This window comes from Lithobates pipiens, unplaced genomic scaffold (genome assembly GCF_037356315.1).
Source record: "Lithobates pipiens isolate NorthernLeopardFrog02 unplaced genomic scaffold, aLitPip1_a1.2 Scaffold_18, whole genome shotgun sequence".
Classification (NCBI taxonomy): domain Eukaryota; kingdom Metazoa; phylum Chordata; class Amphibia; order Anura; family Ranidae; genus Lithobates; species Lithobates pipiens.
This window is the reverse complement of record NW_027507758.1, coordinates 258,330,728-258,353,248: the sequence shown is the minus strand read 5'-3', so window position 1 is coordinate 258,353,248 and position 22,521 is coordinate 258,330,728. Positions and strand designations below refer to the sequence as shown.

Genomic DNA, 22,521 nt, shown 5'->3' with positions numbered 1-22,521 from the left:
ACTCATTTTAGCAACACTCTACCGGCGCTGTGCAATCAGGAGTGGGGCGCTTTTAACCTCAAAGAATGGGTTAACAAGGGGTTAAAAATGCCACTGCTGATTTGCTTATTTTGGATGAATTTATATAGAAGCAGCCCCCCAATCTTGATAAAAAGGTTGATCAGTGGAAGTAGCAGCTACAACAGAACTGAAAACTTTAGGAAAGCTTACTTGCTTTTTATCAGTACCGTACTGCATTGTCTTAAAAGGTTAAAGTGGTATTACACCCCAAACCAAACAAGTAATACATTGCAGCTTGCCAATCCTTAGATGTGGTGGCTGCATTTCTTTTTTCAGCTTTTTTCCCTCTATTTTTACCTGGTGACCTGCCAGTAACACACCTCCTGTATTAGAGTGGATGCAGGAGCATGTGGGGTACCTTTGGACAGCAGCATTGTCAGTCTGGGGGTGGGGGGTGTTAGATGGACTAGCAGCTTTAAATACACAAATTGAAGCCAAACACCAGCTAACACTGCAGTTATACAGCAACAATTATTTTTTGGGGGGCGAGGTTTTACATAAATCAATAAAAAAAAGATGATCATTGTAAGCACATCTGCTAGTGTTAAATGGTTGTCTCTTCTCTGTAACTTATACATTCTGCTGGAGAGCTAGTTCTTTTGAATAACAGACTTACTGGCTGTATCACCAGGTACAAATAAGAGAAAGAAACGCTAAAAAAGAAAATGAAGGCAGCCATCACAACTAAGTAATGGTAATCTGCAATATAATAAATGTTTGCTTTTGAGTTTAATACGACTTTAATAAAAAGTCAAAACAGTGCACACAAATACTTCAAAACCACAACCCCACAGCCCCAAGTCTTGTATCCCAAATTATCCCCAAAACATTTCAAACATAGACTTCAGGTATGTGTTTGCTAGAAATTGGCTAGCATGGGGACAGTCCACGAGCTATTGAATAGGCAACGGATAGAGACAAGGTATTTTTTATCATGCAAAATATTGTATTATGGGTGAGACAATAGCCACAAATTTTGTCCAGTGGCTGGACAGAATGTAAGCAGCTTTTTATGACACAATATAAGTGGTAAGTTAAAAAAAAAAAAAAATGTGTATTATCTAAGTGGCAATAGTCATACATAATTTTTAGTCATGTATGACTGAAGGAATACGTTACAAACTTTGAGGCACAATTGTCCTTGCAGCAAACATTTGAAATTTGGCAGCTGAGGTCCAGCCGAAGATACATTGTATGGCACCTTTACAATGCCTGGGCACTGTAGTAAACTACACACTTTGAGGCACAATGTAGTCTTTAAACTGCAGAAAAAAAATAGAAATTTAGAAGCTGAGGTCCGTCTGAAAAAAACATTGTGTGGCACTTTTACAATTCCAAAGCACTAGAATAGATAATGAGAATCAGCAAGAGCAGGTAATGGTAGCAGGTTTAATTCTTTAGGGGGGAGGAGTGGGGAAAAATAAAAGATAATAGTAGTAGGTTAATAGTATGGGTTTTATAACCACAGGCAGAGTCATCACTACATAATAACCTCCTGTTGTGCAGAAGGCCTCTACAAACAGAACACTGGCTGCAGGGCAAGTCAGAAGTGTCAGTGCATACTACTGTGCAAGCTCTTCACTGTGGCTGTATGGCATGGTCATGTTAAGATAGGAAATTCAGAGGTGCTCTACCTCTAGATAGTTCAGCCTGACCACTACTTTATTCTGTAGAACCTGCTTGCTATCTAATAAATCCTTGTGAAGAACCTCTGCTTTTCACTTTAGACCTGCCTGAAATTTTTAATAAAGTGCCAACAAACCCTCCCTTTTATAGGGAGGGGGCTGAACATAATAATGCCCTGATTATTGTCCCTTATAAGCCTGGTGGCCTACACTCACAGTGCAGTATGGTTGCAATGAATTCAGTTTTTCGCATAAATTCACCAGGACCATGAATTTGAAACAGGCTGGTCTATCACAAACCCCTATTAATGGCAAACCTAAACCTCATCCCTTGTGACCACAAGGAAAGTATCAAAAGTTTTGTGTTTTATGTTGGTGGCACTAGATAGACATTTCATAGGAAGAAAGAAGCTCCGACAATTGCTCAGTGAAAATGGAATCAAGAGATGTCTTAAATACCATATACAGCTGTAAGCAAGAGAAACCTGGAGCTGGTTACATTTAATGAAGGTACAACATTTAGCAACTCACATGGTTGATGATTAAAAGAGGTACATCTAAGCCCTTGTACACACGGTCGGAGATTCCGACAACCAAATCCGTCCGAAACTGTTGCATACACACGGTCGGACAAAGTTGTCGGAAAATCCGATCTTTCAGAACGTGATGACGTAATTTTGTTACGATGGGACTACGCTCAGGTTAGTAGCCAATAGCTTTGATGTAGGAATTTGATCTGAGCATGCGTGGCACTTTGTTCGATCGGAATTCTCTACACATGATCGGAGTATGTCCGATCGGAGAAGTTTGTCGGAAAATATTTCCGGAAAGTTGGAAAAGTTGGTCCGACGGATATTCCGACGGAAACAGTCCGATGCAGACCACACACAGTTGGAATATCCGACAAAACACTCTAATCGGAATCTCCGATCGTGCGTACAAGGGCTAAGTATGCAGGCATCCGGTTTAAAGATGTCCACATAGACTATCCTCCGTACCGCTGGTTCTCACCGATGTCAGTCTGCATGTGTGACCGGGAAGACTACCCTGCAGTAGAGTGATCTTAAAGCAAGGCTTGAAGGGTTCAGGGAGTGCAGGGTGGAAGGGATGGCATTGATGGCTGTGCAGAGGACAGTCTTTAGACAGATGCCTGCATACTTAGATGTGTCTGTTTTAAACAACCATGTGAGTTGTTAAATGTTATACCGTCATTAAATGTGACATTGCTACACTTTTAGGGGCACTTTTTTCTCTTGTATACTCAGTTTTGACTTGATGCTACTTGTATATTATTATTATTATTATTATTATTATTATTATCGATTTATATAGCGCCAAGTACAGTGCAGTACAATACAAAAGGTACAGGAGGGCCCTGCTCGTAGAACTTACATTCTAAAGGGAGGGGGTGGTGGTACAAAAAGTAATAGCTGCAGGGAATGATTTGATGAGGGTGGCTCGGGGACAGTTTGGTGGGTGTGGGATAGGCTTCCCTGAATAACTGAGTTTTCAGGGAACTCTTAAAGGTGGACAGGGTAGGGGCTGAGTAGACAGACTGGGGTAGGGAGTTCCAGAGGATGGGAGAGGCCCTGGAGAAGTCTTGAAGGTGAGCATGAGAGGAGGTAACAAGGGAGCTAGAAAGCAGGAGGTCCTGGGAGGAGCGGAGGGGACGATTTTGGGCGATATCTGCAGATGAGGTTGGTGATGTAGATGGGGCGACGTTGTGGATGGCTTTGTATGTTATGGTTAGCATTTTCAATTTTACATGGAGGGGTAGGGGAAGCCAGTGAAGGGATTGGCAGAGAGGGGCAGCAGTCACGGAACGATTACTGAGGTGTATTAGTCTAGCAGCAGCATTCATAATAGACTGAAGAGGGGATAACCTGCTTAAGGGTAGGCCATTAAGGGGAGAGTTGCAGTAGTCAAGGCGGGAAATAATCAAGGAGTGAATGAATATATATATCAAGATATATCAAGACATCACTTGTTTATCAAATTAAAATTTATAAAAAAAAAAAAAAAATGCTTGTCTTGCAAAACACTCTCAAACCAAGTTACTCTCAATCCAAGGTTTTACTGTATACTTATTTTTACAGAAAACGTGGTCAAAACCCAATTATGTTAATGTATCTGAAACCAGATTATTCGTTTATTTATTTTTAATACCCTTGGTACATGTTAGAAGAACCTCTGTCGGGCATTAAATTTAGTCTCTGATACTGTTGTTGGGGTCAGTCACCTACTTTATTTGTTCTTGTTAGGCATACACTTAACCTCTTGATTACCCCAAGATGTTAAAGCGGGGCTCCACCCTAAAGTGGAACCCTCCCCCCCTCCGGTGTCACAATTGGCACCTTTCAGGGGGGAGGGGGGTGCAGATACCTGTCAAAGACAGGTATTTACACCGACTTCCGGGCATAGACTCCCACGGGAGTCTATGCTGTTTCCTGTCCCTGCGCGCTGTCTGCTGGGACACACACGGGTCCCAGAGACAGCGCGGACAATTCCTATTGCGCTGCGCGACTCGCGCATGCGCAGTAGGGAACCGGGAAGTGAAGCCGCAGCGCTTCACTTCCTGATTCCCTCACCTAGAATGGTGACGGCAGCAGCCGAGAGCTGAGCGATCGATCAGCCTCAGCTGCCGGCATCGCTGGACCCCGGGACGGGTGAGTGTCCATTTATTAAAAGTCAGCAGCTGCAGTATTTGTAGCTGCTGGCTTTTAATATTTTTTTACACAGTGAAATCCCACTTTAAGGCCGCGTACACACGCGCGGACTGTTGGCCCAACTTTGTCCGTCCAACAGTTTGAGCGAACAGTCCGCTCAAACTTAGCATGGACGGACATGGCCACACACGACGGACGAACAGTTTGCTGAAACCGTGCGCGATGACGTGAACGGCACGTACGACGGGACGAAAAATACGACGTCCTATACACTGCAATGCAACCTTCCGACGTGGAAATCCTTTCTGAGCATGCGCGAGACTTAGTTGGCCGAACAAGCCTACACACGAGCGAACAGTCCGCTGAAACCTTGTTTCAGTGGACAGTTTTTCGGAATTTCCGTAAGACCTTGTTCGGCCAACTGTCCGCTGAAACTGTCCGCTGAAGCCCCACACACGAGCGGACTGTCCGCCCAAACACTGTTCAGCGGACAAGGTTGGGCGAACAGTCCGCGCGTGTGTACGCGGCCTAACTCTTCCCCAGCCAGTGTCATTAGTACCATGAAAATTGTATAGTATTATCACTGATCACTGTATTAGTGTCACCGGTGATGTCAGTATCAGTTGGTCAGTTAGTTTACCTCCCAGCCAGTGTCAGTTTGTGTCAGATTGGTCACCACACTATCACAGTCCCACTATAAGTATATGGCACGCAATCATATGGCAACCTTAGGGGATCTCCTCTCTGGCACATAGAGTAATGTCTTATTCTAATAATTACCTCTGCAGAATGACCTTCACATCCCAGAACAGAGTTAACCTATCCCCGGGCCATTTGAAGATTTCTTTCAATCACAGAAAATAACTTGCTACTTAACTGGGCCAAGCTTCCGGACCAAAATGTGGCCACATATTTGCTTTAAACCTAAAGTGGTATTAAACCTGAAACCAAAAATATAATATACTGCAGCTTGCCAATCATTAGATGTGGTGGCTGCATTTGTTTACTTTTTAGGCTTTTTCCCTTTGTTTTTACCAAGTGATCTGGCCAGTAACCTTATGGTTGAACTAGATGGACTTTTTTCTTTTTTCAACCTGACTAACTATGTAATTCTCCTGTATTAAAGTACCTACACTCTGGATGAAGGAGCACAGAGACACTTTTGTACAGCAGCCTTGTTAATCTGGGGGAAGGGTAGTGTTAGATAAGCTAATTAATTAACACAAACAGTTTTTTTTTTGCTCTTAGGATAAAGATTTATATAAATATATAAAAGATGATCATTGTAAACATCCTTGTCCGTGTTAAAATGGTTTGTCTCAACCTTCTAACTGCTACATCTGCAAGACAGTTTGTTGATGAAAAACAACAGACTATACTGGCTGGATCACAAGATGATAATAAAAGAAACAAAGAAACAAAAAAAAAAAAACTACAATGCAGCCATCATATCTAAGAATTGGTAAGTTGTAACTTTTGGGTTAAATATAGCTTTAAGTATCAATTTCAGTCAGCAAATGAAACCAGTGAACACTGCACTTGTTTTAGGTCATGAAGTTAACTGTTTAATTTGAGTTGTATTCCACTGCAGTCGCAGCAACTCTGTTCAGGGCTAGTGTTAGGGGAAGGAGCACATTTATAGAGCAATGAATGCAACTTTCACCAAACATTCACTGACTGTGAATTAACCGCAATTATTTAATACACATGCAGCTGAAACATTCACCCAAGGTGAATGTTTGACAAAGTTCAGATTCTTTGCGTTATAAATACGCCTCTTAGAGATTACAGTCTGTTTTAAGTTGGGACAAGCCTCCTTACCTTCTTGCTGAGATGGATTATCATAGTGGATTTCCATTAAGACGTATGTTGGGTCCTCAGGCATCCCAATTGACAAGCCAACATTAGGTGGATATGTGAATCCCTGCAACAGTTTTAATACATGAAGACAAAGATAATAAGTAAAAACACAAAACTACAGCAAGCTAAAAGTGTACTACAGGCTGGTAAATGGTTGAATGAGTGAATGAATTTGTAAGGAAAATGAAAGAAATATTGCATGCAGGGCCGCCATCATGGGGGTACAGGCAGGACTCAAGTAAGGGGCCCGAGTGTCCACCAGGGCCCGCTCCTTATACAGCAACACATGAAATAAATCGATCACTAGCCTACATGGCACCCGGCTGCTATGTAGCCTCCTTTCACTAGCTGGTAGAGGAGTGGAGAGAAGCTTTACATGAAACCCAAGACCCCGTCCCCACTCAGCAGGTGATCGCGGCCATCACTAATTCCCTTTTCTTCTCTGCTGAGGCGGAGCCTGCTAGCTACTGCTAGGTTGCTTTACAATGTGATTGGCTGGGACACGGGCAGGGGGTGTGGTCGGCTCGTCAGCCTCTATCTGCATGCACCCAGCCCTATCAGCGGCATGCAGATAAATAACAGAGAGCAGCCTGAAGGGTAAGTCACAGAAGTTTAGTGTGCTGCTATGCCCAATATGCTGACTGTATATTTAGAATTTATTTAATATCCTTCTCTTTGAATGGGACAACTGAGGGCCGAGCCTGACAAGCTGGCATCAGTGGCATGATGGAGTTGCATTGTGGAAAAATTATGAGAATGGCTCTGGGTGGAGAGCCCCTATTCACTATATAACTCTCATCCCCAGCCAGAGACATTGTCATCAATTTTCCACAATGCAACTCCATCATCTTCATCCCTACCCATCATCATCCATCCCTCCCCAGAATGCCTCCCCATCCCTGCCCAGCACCATCCATCCATCCATCCCTCTCCACAATGCATCCCCACCCAGCACCATCCATCCCTCTCCACAATGCATCCCCATCCCCGCCCAGCACCATCCATCCCTCTCCACAATACATCCCCATCCCCACCCAGCACCATCCATCCATCCATCCCTCTCCACAATACATCCCTATCCCCGCCCAGCACTATCAATCCATCCCTCTCCACAATAAATCCCCATCCCTGCCCAGCACCATCCATCCCTCTCCACAATGCATCCCCGTCCAGCTCCATCCACCCATGCATCCCTCTCCACAATGCATCCCCATACTCACCCAGCACCACCCATCCATCCCTCTCCACGATGCATCCCCATCCCCGCCAGTACCATCCATCCATCCCTCTCCACAATGCATCCCCATCCATCCCTCTCCACAATGCATACATTGTGGAGAGGGATGGATGGATGGTGCTGTGCATGGATGGAGATACATTGTGGAGAGGGATGGATGATGCTGGGCATGGATGGGGACTTGGTGGGATGACCAGTGGGCAGATTTGGTGGGACGGCCAGTAGCTGGGCCCTAGGGAATGTTGGTGGTCAGACCCGGGGGGGGGGGGGGGGGTCCAGGCCTAAACGTGTGTAAGGGGCCCCAAAATTTATGATGGCTGCCCTGATTGAATGTAATCATACTACATATTGACAGAAAAATATAAACAGATGTGATCCACATCTTGTGCTGAAAAGATCATTGTGTGCTTTGAAGAATTATAGCCTGCTATCTGATTTGTCATATATCTGGTACACTTGTAAAAAAGTAATGGTCGGAAAATAAAAGCTTACCTCTCCTCCAATAGCCCAAGCATATAGTACTGTCTCACATGTAAGAAATACATCAGGCATATTGGGGTGGTAGCATTCATGCCCATATTCAAGGACACTGTCATTTGCATCTCTTTCACATTCGTACAGTAGTATGTGATGTACCAAACTCTCGTGACCTTTTTGTATTAGTGGTTCAACCTAGAAAACAGGTGTCAAAAAAGATTACGTATCTCATAAAGCTCCTGAAACAACATACGACAAAAATGAGAACGTGTACATGTGTTAACCACTTCAGCCCAAGAAGGATTTGCCCACTTCTTGACCAGGCCATTTTTTGCGATATGGCACTGCATCGCTATAACTGACAATTGCGCCAACATTGTACCCAAACAAAAGTGATGTCCTTTTTTTCCCACAAATAGAGCTTTCTTTTGGTGGTGTTTGATCACCGCTACTGTTTCTATTTTTTGCGCTATAAACAAAACAAGACCGACAATTTTGAAAAAAAAACAATACTTTTTATTTCCTGATATAAAACACACCCAATAAATTAAAAAAAAAATATTTATGTCTTCATCAATTTAGGCAAATTTGTATTCTGCTACATATTTTTGGTAAAAAAAAAAAAAAAAGTTTTAGTACAAGTAATGGCGGTGATCTGCGACATCGCGGTGGACAGCTTACTGACATTTGTGCCACTTTTTTGGGAACTGGTGACATATTTACAGTGATCAGTGCTAACAATACTGACATTGTACTAATGGCACTGGTAGGGAAGGGGTTAACATCAGAGGCAATCAAGGGATTAAATGTGTTCCCTCACTGTGTGTTCTAACTGTCTGGGGGGATGGGCTGATTAAAACAACACATAGATCCTATGTGTGCTATCCTCTGTCAGAACGGTGGTCTGCCTTGTCTACTATGGCAGATCCCCATTCTGTCAAAACGGGGAACAATCGCAGGTGGCCGGCGGACATTGAGTCCACCGGACCCACTGATTGGCTTCCCTCATGGCCAATGGGTGCGCGCGCAGTGAAAAATCGATGTGTACGTGCTCGACATACACCTATGACGTTTTCACAGTCAAGCCAACCTGCCGCAGTATAACTGTGGTGGCTGGTTGGCAAGTGGTTAAGAGGTTTACTTTGACCAGCAACAATATTTCCACAAAGATTTTTCATATTTACATTTGATCTTTTGTAGTGCTATTAATGTGGTTTCTGGTATAAATTAATTTTTGGCACATTCACGTGAATGAAAAATCTGAGCCAAAAATTAAAAAACAGAGAGGCTAAGAATTAAGCAAAGCCTTTGCTTTTTAGGTGTCTCCAGGAAATATGGCTTTATGTCAAATGTGTGCACTGAGATTGTACTTTATCCCCCTCCCTGACCAGGCCATTTTTGTGATACGGCATTGCGTTACTTCAACTGACAATTACGCAGGCGTGCGACGCTATACCCAAAATGTATGTCCATTTTTCCCACAAATAGAGCTTTCTTTTGGTGGTATTTGATTACCCCTGCGGTTTTTATTGTTTGCCCTATATACAAAAATGAAAAGAGAAAAAAAACATAATTTTTACTTTCTGCTATAAAACAAACCCAATAAAAGAAGTGTAAAAAATTGAATTTCATTATCAATTTTGGTCAACATATATTCTGCTACATATTTTTGGTAAAAAATAAATAAAAAATCACAATTGCACACCTAACTGACACTTTTTGGGGAGCTTTCAAATTGTGTGGGGGGGGGGGGGGGGGCTATGACTGGGGGAATGTAAAGATTTGTGTTCCTGCTCAGCAGAAACACAGGATCAGCACATTCCCCTCCACAGAATGGCGATCTGCACCCCAGACCCGGAAGTGTCAGATCACGTATACAGATACGTGATCTGGCGCAGAGCGCCCATCCTGCCGCAGTAAATCATTAAGCGGTTAATAAACAACAATAATTAAGCAATGCTAAATTATCACTCTTCCCTCCCCAATCCTACAAACACTTGCCAACAACTGTAAAGTGCAAGGGTCTGCCAAATGTGTTATTAATTGAATAGATTGCATAGGTAGGAGTTCACATCACATAATGTATGGATGTTCTAGAGCATTTTTGCATAAAATAAAACATAATGTGATATATCTCTGCAGTACATACACATTATGTTTTACCTCTTTTGAAAACACTGCAATTATAGAAAAATATATGTTGACCCTGCTAAACGCTAAACGCTTCAGCCCCGGAAGATTATACTCCCTTCCTGACCAGAGCACTTTTTGCACTTCGGCACTGCATAGATCTAACTGACAATTGCACAGTCGTGCGACGTTGCACCCAAACAAAATTGACATCCTTTTATTCCCACAAATAGAGCTTTCTTTTGGTGGTATTTGATCACATCTACGGTTTTTATTTTTTGCGTTATAAACAAAAAAGAGGTACAATTTTGAAAAAAAAAACACAGTATTTTTTACTTTTTGCTAATAAATACCTCCCAAAAATATATACAAAAACACACTTTTTCCTCAGTTTAGGCCGATATGTATTATGTGGTAAGTGCAGCAGAAAGTCAGCTGGTAGTCGTATGCTGATAAGGGGACTGGCTCACCACAAGCTCTCTGTGTTGCTGATTTTTATAATAAATACAGTTTATATTCAACTTTTGTCAACATTATTATTACTACTGGGCTCATATTTAAGAGATTTTTTTTATTTATGGTGGCCTACAGCCAGTAATGAGGGCACTTTTTATATTGACTTTGATATTCTTAGTCTGTGAAGTATGAGTAGTTAATTCCTACCCTTAAAAGGCAAATGTTACTCTGAGTTATTGTATTGTACATGTAACTGCTGTTATTGTGGTCATTTTTTGAGAAATGGTGCCTATATGTGTTTATATACTGTATGTCAATCAGCGGACCTCCGGCTGTTGCAAAACTAAAAGTCCCATAATGCCTCTGCCTCTGGGTGTCATGCTTGTGGCTGTCAGAGTCTTGCTATGCCTCATGGGAGTTGTAGTTCTGAAACAGCTTTAGGTCCGCTAATTGCATATCCCTGCTGTATATTATCAAGTCAAGAAAGGTTGCTTAGGTACTCTGCACAGATTAAGTCCACTGTTTGGGCAGCAGCTGACTTTTGAGGCTTTAAGACATTCATCAGCTTACTGAATGAAGCTGGACATACACTGAAAGGTTTTAGAATAGATTCCTCCATCCAACCTATTTATGAATGTATCTGTAGTGCCTGCTATTGTATTCTTAGAGCAGGCACTTGGCACTGCGTTTAGTCCCCAGATGGTTGGAGCATATACCTGTTAAATTTTGGCATCACTGAGAATGACCACGTTTGTTATATATTGGGCTACCCACTATCAGGTAGAAAAAGTCATTAACACCAAATTAGCTCATGCACGTATAGCCTAACAATAAACCAATCTCACAGTATATACATGCTGGAATCAAAATAAACACAGGCATACCCCACTTTTAAGTACACAATGGGGTTTATTTACCAAATCCAGAAAGTGCAAAATCAGGCTCACTTCTGCATAGAAACCAATGAGCTTCCAGGTTTTATTACCAAAGCTTAATTGAACAAGCTGGGGTTAGAAGCTCATTGGTTTCTATGCAGAAGTGAGCCTGATTTTCCACTGTCCAGCTTTAGTAAATAAACCCCATTGTGTACTTAAAAGTGGGGTATGCCTGTACCAAAAATGTATAGGCACAATAGCTGCTACAAAGCTTTGCCCTCTTTGTGAACTGTGCATATTTATCCATAGACCACTTTTTGAAAGCAATTGAACACTGCCAAGCCTAAGATCTAAATCCTTTAAAGCTTGTGCTTAGAACAACATCAATTGCAGAAAAACAGATATATCTTTGTTTGAAATCTATTGATGTCTTTCCTCTAAGACTTCCAAATGTCTTCCAGTCAACTGATGTTCTAACAAAGAAATTCATGACAAAGTATTACATTTTTTAAACATAATTTTAACCCTTTTGCTGTATGCAAATAGTATTCAACATTAGGACGTATTATTATGATTACAGTCATATAAAAGCTTAGTGTAATTTTACAACATTTCTTTGTATTTAAGACTCTTTCTTAAAATGTCAGTCTCAGTCAAAATACAGGCATACCCCACTTTTAAGTACACAATGGGGTTTATTTACTAAAGCTGGAAAGTGCAAAATCAGGCTTACTTCTGCATAGAAACCAATAAGCTTCTAACTCCAGCTTGTTCAATTAACCCCCCTGGCGGTATTCCCGAGTCTGGCTCGGGGTGGAATTTTTGTACCATTAGCGGTAACCCCGAGCCAGACTCGGGACTGCATCGCTGGATCCAGGAGGACGCTTAGTTACCTTCTCCCTCGGATCCAGCGATGTCCCCCCGCTGTACGAGCGAGACGTGTCTCGCTCGATCTATGACATCGCCGGGCTCCGTTCCCTGCGAGCGTTGCGACGCACGGGGACGGAGATCGGCGCCAAATTCAAAAAGTGAAGCACACGGTATACATACAGTATAATGTAATCTTACAGATTACATTGCTGTATGTAATTATTTCACATCCCATTTGTCCCTAGTGGTCTGTCCAGTGTCCTGCATGCAGTTTTATATTATAAAAACTGTTCTTTATGCCTGGAAACTGGAGATTGTCCATAGCAACCAAAACTGTCCCTTTACATCAAAAATGGTTTTAGACCAGCTAGAAAATAGCGATAATAAATTGGAATCACTCGCAGAATTGAGCGACAGCGATTTGTGGGGAGATCCGTCATCAAATACTGAAAAGTAATGACAGTGACAATTCTGCAACTGAGCAAATTTCAGTGTTTTTGATTTGATTACATTATTGAATAATTTTTATTATTGTTATATTATTATTTGGTACAATTATTTATAATTATTTATTATATTATAATTTATGATTTCATTTTTCAAACTTTATCATACCCGGGATGTCTGCTAGTCTCTGGTTTGGACAGATTTAGGAGAGTTATTCCTAAGAATTACAGGACTACAATATAAAACACCAAATTTTCATGCAAAATAATTGTACCGCTTTTAGCACCTAAAATCCGAAATAATCGTACCGCCAGGGAGGTTAAGCTTTGGTAATAAAAACTGGAAGCTCATTGGTTTCTATGCAGAAGGGAGCCTGATTTTGCACTTTCCAGCTTTAGTAAATAAACCCCACTGTGTACTTAAAAGTGGGGTGTGCCTGTATTCAGTAGATTAGGGAACAGCTACTAGCATTTAGCATGTTTTGCAAATATTTGAGTCATGTGTGCTGATTCTAAAATATGGATTCTCTGCTTTTCTTTCATTCTGTCTTTCATGTCAGCCCCATTAAATTATTTGCAAGGAGAATGGTGAAATACATATATTGTTAACACATGTATTGTGTAGCAATGTCATGCTTTATTTGCTAAATTATCTGTAACAAATGCACAGACTTAAACTTAAATACAGCATGGTTAACCTCATAACCAGTTCAAACAGATCATACATTTTAGGAAAATAATTTAATTAATTTAAACATTTCAAAAACTCCACAAGAAAGATAAGACATAGGGGGGGATTTACTAAAACTGGTGCACACGGAATACAGTGCAGCTCTGCATAGTAACTAATTAACTTCTAACTTGAGCTTCAATTAATTTTTGACAATAAAACCTACAAGCTGATCGGTTACTATGCACAGCTGCACCAGATTTTATGTGCACCAGTTTTAGTAAATCTCCCCCTTAGAGTCAGATTGGCTGCTAGTATATTTAAAGTACCCATATACATAGTAATACAAGTTTGGCTGTCAAACAGGGATTCATTAGCACTTAATGTGACAAAGAATTTAGATAAAAATGTCTGTAGCATAAGTATGAAGAAGAGGGGCACTACTGCCCATATGCAAAGTACCTAGGTACCTGCCCTTTTTTTAGCCTTGTATGTGCCTGTCGGGACTTTGATATCATCAGAGGCATATTCTACCTTCCCCTGTCCCTGATTATTGGTGTTATGAACATATACCAGCCAAGTAATCTGACTGATAAGAAATATGCAAAGAATTACAGGTGATATCGATGTTTGCCTTGTTCCTTATATGTACTTTGTGTAGCTAAAGAGCCTGACCAAGGCCTGGGGCAATACTTGAGGAGAAACTAGCAGATATTACCAAATATTACTAAAAGCTTGTAAAAGGCACTCTGGCTTTGGCAATAAAGCTGACAGTGCACCATGAGTCACCAGTGTGCCTTAGCCAATGGCAGGTTGCCAAATACTACTATAAAATGACTGTGTCCATATTTCCTGGTATGACTTTGCTGTGGACCTTCTTCTAGAAGGGTCCCTCATCCGTTTGTACTGGTACATCTGTAATAAATCTGTCTTCTAATCAACATGACCGAAGTTGACTGATCAGTAAGAGGAATGAAATTTTACTGACATCATGGTCCTTTCGAGCAGGAAGCAAGGATTAGGTGGTGGATCGAACGGTTCCGTCCAAAATATCGGTGAGTATCAGACTCCCTCTCGCCGAGACCTAGGTCCTCCCACTCAAGTTAAGTGGTAAAAAAGAGGCTGGTCGGTTCCGGAACCACACCTAAGCTCTGCTACTGGACTTATTTGATCCAGTCCTCCGTCTGTGAAAGGTAAGACAGATCTTTTCTTTTCTCTTCTACTCAAGGTGATTTGTTTTTTTTTAATTTTTATTTATTGAGTATGCCGGCACTGTGGCTAGGTGACACAGTGGCCGAAGACAGATTCACTTGGGGACGTTGCCTATGGTAAATAGACGTAGCCCACTGTCCGAGACAGATTACAAAAAATATAAGGTACCGGAAGATGATTGATAATTGTTGTGAATAGTGACTACAAGTATTATGGATAGATTACAGAGAGTCACGGTGGCCATTTCAGGTTTTTAATGGTTGGGACAAAAGAGGAAGTGAATGTGCGAGTAACTTTTTCAGCAACAATCCCCCCCCCCCCCCCATAGATTGATTCTTTTTTCTCTTTTTCTCTCGAGAGTAATATTTCTAGCATTGTTTCTTTTGCTGCATTTGTTAACACATGAGACTAACTCTCTTGGTCTTTCTTCCTCATGTTTAACCTTACTGCAGCGATTTTTTTGGGATTCTCTACTGAGTGTGGAGTGTCTTGATATTTTTGCTTTTCTTGTATTCTTATTGTTCATGATCCAAGGGTTGCTAGTCTGGTGGTTTACAAATTGATAAAAGGCCCGCTTAAATGCTAATGGTAAGGAATTTGTTTGCTAAGGCAAAGATATATATATATATATATATATATATATATCTGTGTCCCTGCAGATTTGTGGTTAAAAAAAGAAAAACTGGACTGGTGTGTGTGTGTGTGTAAAAAAAAAAAAAAAAGAGACAGACATGGGGAATAGACTCTGCAAAGGTATTTCTTGCTCTTGTTTGTGTTGTTGCTGTGTACCAAATGTACCATTAGAAGGTGATAAGAAATGCATGCATGGTAAAAGTCCAAAGAATGTTAAATATTGCCGTAAGTGGGAAAAGGACTGTGGGTTTAATGGGAAACTAACAGTGAGGGGTTGTCAAGCTTTAGTAGATAGAATTAAAATGTTTGGACCAAAGGATCAGAAGCGATATGGACTTCAAGTAGCAGAGGAATGGTTGCAACAAGCGCAGAGTAGAGCAGAAAGTAAAGCCAAATCAAACCAAAGGAATAAATCCCAAATGCAGTTGCCTTTGGTTGATGGAGAAGATGATACTATGTGTATAGTGCAGCAACCACCACCCTATCATGCCCCACCCCCTCCACAGCCAACATATCCCACCCTGCCACAGGGGGCTGGAACTAACCCCTTCATCCTGCAGTCACACCCTCTTCCTCTTCAAGCCTCCACCCCCAAGAAGGGACCCAACCAGCCCCCACAGGAAGGCTTGGGCGTCTCCCCTATTGCACAAGCAGCCCATGACAGCCCTAGGTTAAACAGATCCATGATAGAGACATTAATGGAAGCCATTGCTAAGGGGTGGGCACAGGGGGGGAAACAGCCCGAAATCGAAGAGCTCCCACAAGATACCCTGGGGAGGACGAGGAGGAGAATATGTGCCCTCTGATTGAGGTCCCTAATCCAATGGCAGGTCAAAACATAAATGGACAAGTCCAGCCTCTTACTATGACCGTATATCGGCCCTGGACTGAAAGTAATGTGCAAAAAGCCACCAAACATATTAAGCACCCCAAATTAGGTCCAGCAGAGTTTGTTGAAAATATTCAAGGGCTACGAGATAGCTATAAATTAAATGGGGTGGAGGTAGAGCGGGCAATCAGACGTGTATTGGGGCCAGATTGGGCCTCAGTAAAAGGAGACTGGGAACCATGTGCAGTGGACCACCAAGGGAATAGGGGACTCCCTCTTGCTCCAAATCACGCATATTTAAATGCGAGAGTAAATAATCTTCTCCAACAAATAACTAATAGATTCATCCAGCGCACAGATTGGCAAAAGATCAATATGACTGCACAAGAGGATAAGGAAAACGTTAACAATTATTTAAATAGATTAAGGGAAATTTTCAAATCATACTCTGGGTTAACGGAATCAGTGGACGTTAATAGTGCATATCAGCAACAGCTGAAGATTACTTTTGTTAATGGATTAAAACCAGAGCACAAAGAGTATATCACAAAAAGTATGGTCACATATAGACGGCTGGAGTGTTAGACACATTACAATGGGCAAAACATAATGAAAGGTGGCTTAAGGAGAAAGGAAAGAAGAATGTGAAAGTGAAAGTTTTCTTGCAAGGTGACAATAATGAGGATGATGGGGAGGAATATACTGTTGATGCCGCGCCCGAGAACAGAGGGAGAGGTCGGGGCGGCAACAGGGAGAGAGGCAGGGGCAGGTATAGAGGAAGAGGTAGGAATGAAGGGAACAGAGAAGGATGACATACAGTGGAATGAAGAAAGTGAGACAGCTTTTACTGAATTAAAAAGAACATTAACAAGCACCTCAGTGCTGGGACTACCCACCTATGAGAAACTTTGAGCAAACTGTAGATTCAAGAGATGGACACATGACATCAGTACTGACACAGACACATGGGGGTAAACAAAGACCAATTGCATATTACTCCACTAAACTTGATAATGTGACAAGAGCACTTCCCCCATGTGTGCAGGCAGTGGTCGCAGCAGCAGAAGCGATTAAGGCTTCAGCCTCCATTGTACTGTATCACCCGCTCATATTAACCTCCCTGGCGGTACGATTATTTCGGATTTTAGGTGCTAAAAGCGGTACCATTATTTTGCATGAAAATTTGGCGTTTTATATTGTAGTCCTGCAATTCTTAGGAATAACTCTCTTAAATCTGTCCAAACCAGAGTCTAGCAGACATCCCGGGTATGATAAAGTTTGAAAAATTTAATCATAAATTATAATATAATAAATAATTATAAATAATTGTACCAAATAATAATATAACAAAAAATAACAAAAACACTGAAATTTGCTCAGTTGCAGAATTGTGACTGTCATTACTTTTCAATATTTGATGACGGATCTCCCCACAAATCGCTGTCGCTCAATTCTGCGAGTGATTCTAATTTATTATCGCTGTTTTCTAGCTGGTCTAAAATCATTTTTGATGTACAGTGACAGTTTTGGTTGCTATGGGCAATCTCCAGTTTCGAGGCATAAAGAACAGTTTTTATTATATAAAACTGCATGCAGGACACTGGGCAGACCACTAGGGACAACGGGGATGTGAAATATTTACATACAGCAATGTAATCTGTAAGATTACATTATACTGTATGTTTACTGTTTGTTTCACTTTTTGAATTTGGCGCCGATCTCCGTGCCCGTGCGTCGCAACGCTCGCAGGGCACGGAGATCGGCGATGTGATGCATCGAGCGAGACACGGCTCGCTCGTACAGCGGGGAGACAACGCTGGATCCGAGGGAGAAGGTAAGTAAACCTGCTCCTGGATCCAGCGATGCAGTCCCGAGTCTGGCTCGGGGATACCGCTTTTGGTATGAAAAATCCACCCCGAGCCAGACTCGGGAATACCGTTAGGGGGGGGTTAAAGGTCCCACATGCTGTATCAGTAATATTACTACAACAGAAAATTTCACACCTTAGCCCAGCAAGACACTTATCCTGTATGACTGTGCTTTTGACACAACCGCATATAACCATCCAAAGGTGCACTACTTTAAACCCATCCACACTTCTGCCAATACCAACAGACGGTGAAAAACATGATTGTACGGCCGCTATTGCTGAGAAGGTATTACCTAGGATTGACTTTAAAGACACCCCATTACCACATTCTGACATGACACTTTTTGTTGATGGATCCAGCAGAAAGAATCCTGATGGCACGAATGCTACTAGATATGCAGTCGTCACACAAACAGAGGTACTGGAAGCTGAAATGTTACCTAGTCATTACTCAACACAAGTAGCAGAATTAATCGCTCTTACAAGAGCATGTACCCTAGCTGAAGGGAAAAAGGCCACCATCTACACAGACAGCCAGTACGCATTTTCTACAGTGCATCTATTTGCCCAGCAATGGAAAAACAGGGGAATGGTCACTTCTGGGGGCAAACCCATTTCACATACTGATTTCATTTTAGGATTACTTGATGCTATCCAGCTTCCAATGGAACTGGCAATATGTAAATGTCAGGCCCATACAAAAGGCACAGACCCAATATGTGAGGGGAATAAAAAAGCAGACAAAGCTGCTAAACAAGCAGCTAATCAATCTACACAAATCTTAGTACAACAGGAAGATATACAATTAGATCACACAATTTTTAAGGATATGCAAAGTTGTGCACCCCCATCTGAAAAACAACTTTGGGCCACAAAAGGATGCACCCTCCAAGAGGACATATATATCTCTCCAGAGAACAAACCAGTCCTGCCAAAGACTTTATTTAAGTATGCAGCATTCTTGACCCATGGAGTAACACATGTGTCAAACAGGGGGATGAGTGAGATACTAAATAAAGTGGTAGCAGCCTATGGCTTTACAAACTACTCAAAAACGTTTTGTTCTCAATGCATTATATGTGCAAGACACAATGCTCAGGGAGGCATAAGACCACAGAAAGGGAAGTTCCCCACACCTCAATATCCATTCCAACACATTTGCATGGATTTTATTGAATTAGACAAATGTGCAAGGAAGAAATATTGTTTGGTAATCATTGATGCATTGACAAAATGGGTAGATATATTCCCCACAGGAAGTGCTGATACCTTAACAGTAGCCAAAGCCTTACTAAAAGATATCATTCCACGATTTGGGATACCAAAGAAGATTTATAGTGATAATGGTCCACATTTTTAAATCAGACCAGAAGACACTTGACAGAAGTGATGGGTATAGAAGTAAAGAATCACTGTGCATATCACCCTCAGTCAGCAGGGCTCGTAGAAAGACATAATGGGATATTAAAGAGCAAGCTAAAAAAGGCTGTGGCAGAGACAGGGAAAAATTGGATGTACTGTCTCCCACTAGCTATTTTAAGCATGCACATCACCCCCACTAAGGAGGGGCTGAGTCCATTTGAAATGTTGTATGGTAGACCTTATTAAATACCTTTATTACCAAATGAAACCCACATAGAGGAAGTGGAGAGAACCTTAGCAGAACACATGTCAAGGTTATTAAAACAGAACATGTCAAGGTTATTAAAACAGAAACAAATTAACCAAGTGTGTTCCATTCCAGTAGGAGAGCCCATAGGAGAAGATAAAGTACAAATCGGAGACTGGGTCCTCATCAAGGTGATCAAAAAAAAGCACTGGCACTCCCCTAAGTGGGATGGTCCATATCAAGTACTCCTTACTACTCCCACCGCAGTAAGAATTGCTGAAAGGACTACCTGGATTCACCAATTCCACTGTAAAAAGGTAAACATAGGCAGAGTAGGGACAAAAAGACTGAAGGAGGGGGAAAGTCCAACTACAAAGGGAGGCAGATAAAAGGTCTGCTTGTCTCAACCTTGGTGAAGAAAAGGCCCTATTTAGGCCCCCCTCACTTCAGATAGGATGGTAGGGATTTTGTTCCTCGTGGCAGCATTGGTGACTCTAGGTGAGGCCTCTATACGGGGAGGTAGGAGACACGGGAGGATAGTGGAACCAATCAATTGGGAAGAGACAGGAAGTGTATTGAACCTCACCTTTGATGAGGGAACCACCAGTACTATACAGGTGGATTTCTGCCAGATGACAGATTGTGGAGATAAGGTAGCGGGTAAGCTGACCTGGGCAGACAAATACGTGTGCTACTTGACTGGAACTACCGGGTGTACTACTTGGGATTCAGTCATGTGGACAACTGCAGCCCAGGATTGGGGATATGAGATCCCAGCAGCAGGAGATTTAAAGAATAGATTAATCATAACTAAAACGGCCCACTCTCCCTGTACAGAACCAAAGAATTGCAATGTATTATTGATTTCCCTGAAGGACCCCAAACTAGAAGATCAGAGGTTATAACGTATAGGAGCTTGGATATCAGGAACTGACCCTTTGGGAAAATTCTTCCTTGAAGTCAAACCCAAGAATGAGACAAACAAGAAGAAAGAATTAGCTAATGAGGACCAACTTACAGTAGAGGTATTAGGACCCACAGTGAGATTCACCAATCTCACAGTGGAAGAAACTATAATATTAGAAACAGGATACCAGGATAAGAATGAATGGCTTGAATGGTTAATATATACTGCTAATACCCTTAAAAAGAGAACTGCTTGGTCTGTGCAGGGGCCAGACCCCAGCTAGCTACAGTGCCCTTTCCCTTAAATAATAATACAGATCCAGATGGCTTAGGGTATATGCTAAAACTGTATCAAAAAACATACAAACCTGACACTAACACTTCCTGTCACACGTTAAGTTTGTTGTTTCCCCAGGTTCAGAGACCTCAGATACCCCCAGCTGTCATGGCATACCCTGGCAACTTTACTTGTTTGCACTTCCAGGGAATGAGAGCAGATTTGGGGTCTTTCCCAGATGACTACTGCATGGAGAGGATTAACAAAATTGTAAAGGGAGAGGGTGACGACTGGGTTGAGCACGATACCCAGAGGGCGGACGTCTGGTTCTTATGCGGAGATAAGAGGCTCAGAGCTTGAATCCCAGCCAATTCCTGAGGGGATTGTGCCCTGGTATAGCTGGCAATGCCTCTGCGCTTACTGTCAGAGTCCCCTTGGAAGAAGGGTCACCAGAGGAGCAGAAGGGACACCTCTCCTGCAGGGTCTTTTGACCCCCAGATCTACATGGATGAGATTGGGGTTCCATGTGGAGTGCCGAGCGAGTTTAAGGCTAGGAATCAAGTGGCAGCTGGATTTGAGTCTCTTCTTTGGTGGGTGACAGTAAACAAGAATGTTGACTAGATTTACTTTATATACACTATAACCAACAAAGGTTTGTAAACTATACCAGGGATGCAGTTAAGGGATTAGCAGAGCAATTAGCCCCTACCTCTCTGGGCATTAGATATGATCCTAGCAGAAAGATTAGGGGTCTGTAAAATGTTTGGCGGTATGTGTTGCACTTTTATTCCTAACAAAACAGCTCCTGGAGGAACCGCGACTAGAGCCCTCGAAGGATTGACAGCTTTATCGAATGAATTCGCAGAAAACTCGGGTATTAATAATCCATTCACAAATTGGCTTAAAGGTTGGTTTGGGAAATGGACTGGACTTGTCACCTCATGGTTGATCTCTATCGCCGTGGTTTTACCTTAGTCATTTGTGGATGATGTTGTATTCCCTGTATTCGAGGACTCTCTCAAAGATTAATTGAGACAGCCATGACCAGGACAATGTACCACACAGTTCCCCAAGGAGAAGATATCTATGATGATGAGAGTACTCCTCTGAATGAAGTAAGGTCTGAAAACCCAGTTGTGGAACGGACCTGCACTGAAATAATAAATTGAGGAGGCAAATATAGATATCAGAGGAGGGAATGATAAGAAATATGCAAAGAATTACAGGTGATATTGATGTTTGCCTTGTTCCTTATATGTACTTTGTGTAGCTAAAGTGTCTGACCAAGGCCTGGGGCAATACTTGAGAAACTAGCAGATATTACCAAATATTACTAAAAGCTTGTAAAAGGCACTCTGGCTTTGGCAATAAAGCTAACAATGCACCATGAGTCACCAGTGTGCCTTAGCCAATGGCAGGTTGCCAAATACTACTATAAAATGACTGTGTCCATATTTCCTGGTATGACTTTGCTGTGGACCTTCTGCTAGAAGGGTCCCTCATCCGTTTGTACTGGTACATCTGTAATAAATCTGTCTTCTAATCAACATGACCGGAGTTGACTGATCAGTAAGAGGAATGGAATTTTACTGACACTGACAAACAGTAATGTGCAACTTGATGTTTATAGAAAATAGATATAGATTTATAGATATATACAATATCTCACAAAAGTGAGTACACCCCTCACATTTTTGTAAATATTTTATTATATCTTTTCATGTGACAACACTGAAGATATTACACTTTGCTACAATGTAAAGGTGAGTGTACAGGTTGTACAACAGTGTAAATTTGCTGTCCCTCAAAATAG

General features: G+C 41.8%; 1 protein-coding gene across 1 annotated transcript in view; it reads right to left on the bottom strand.

Moving 5' to 3' along the window:
- MOXD1 (monooxygenase DBH like 1) overlaps positions 1 to 22,521 on the bottom strand; it is a 146,199-nt gene that overhangs the window by 22,740 nt on the left and 100,938 nt on the right. Inside the window, exons 5-6 of the mRNA XM_077486857.1 lie at positions 7,941 to 8,120; positions 6,173 to 6,275 (exon numbers count right to left, since the gene is read on the bottom strand). Coding sequence (XP_077342983.1) covers positions 6,173 to 6,275; positions 7,941 to 8,120 — 283 coding nt within the window. The remainder of the gene's footprint in view (positions 1 to 6,172; positions 6,276 to 7,940; positions 8,121 to 22,521) is intronic.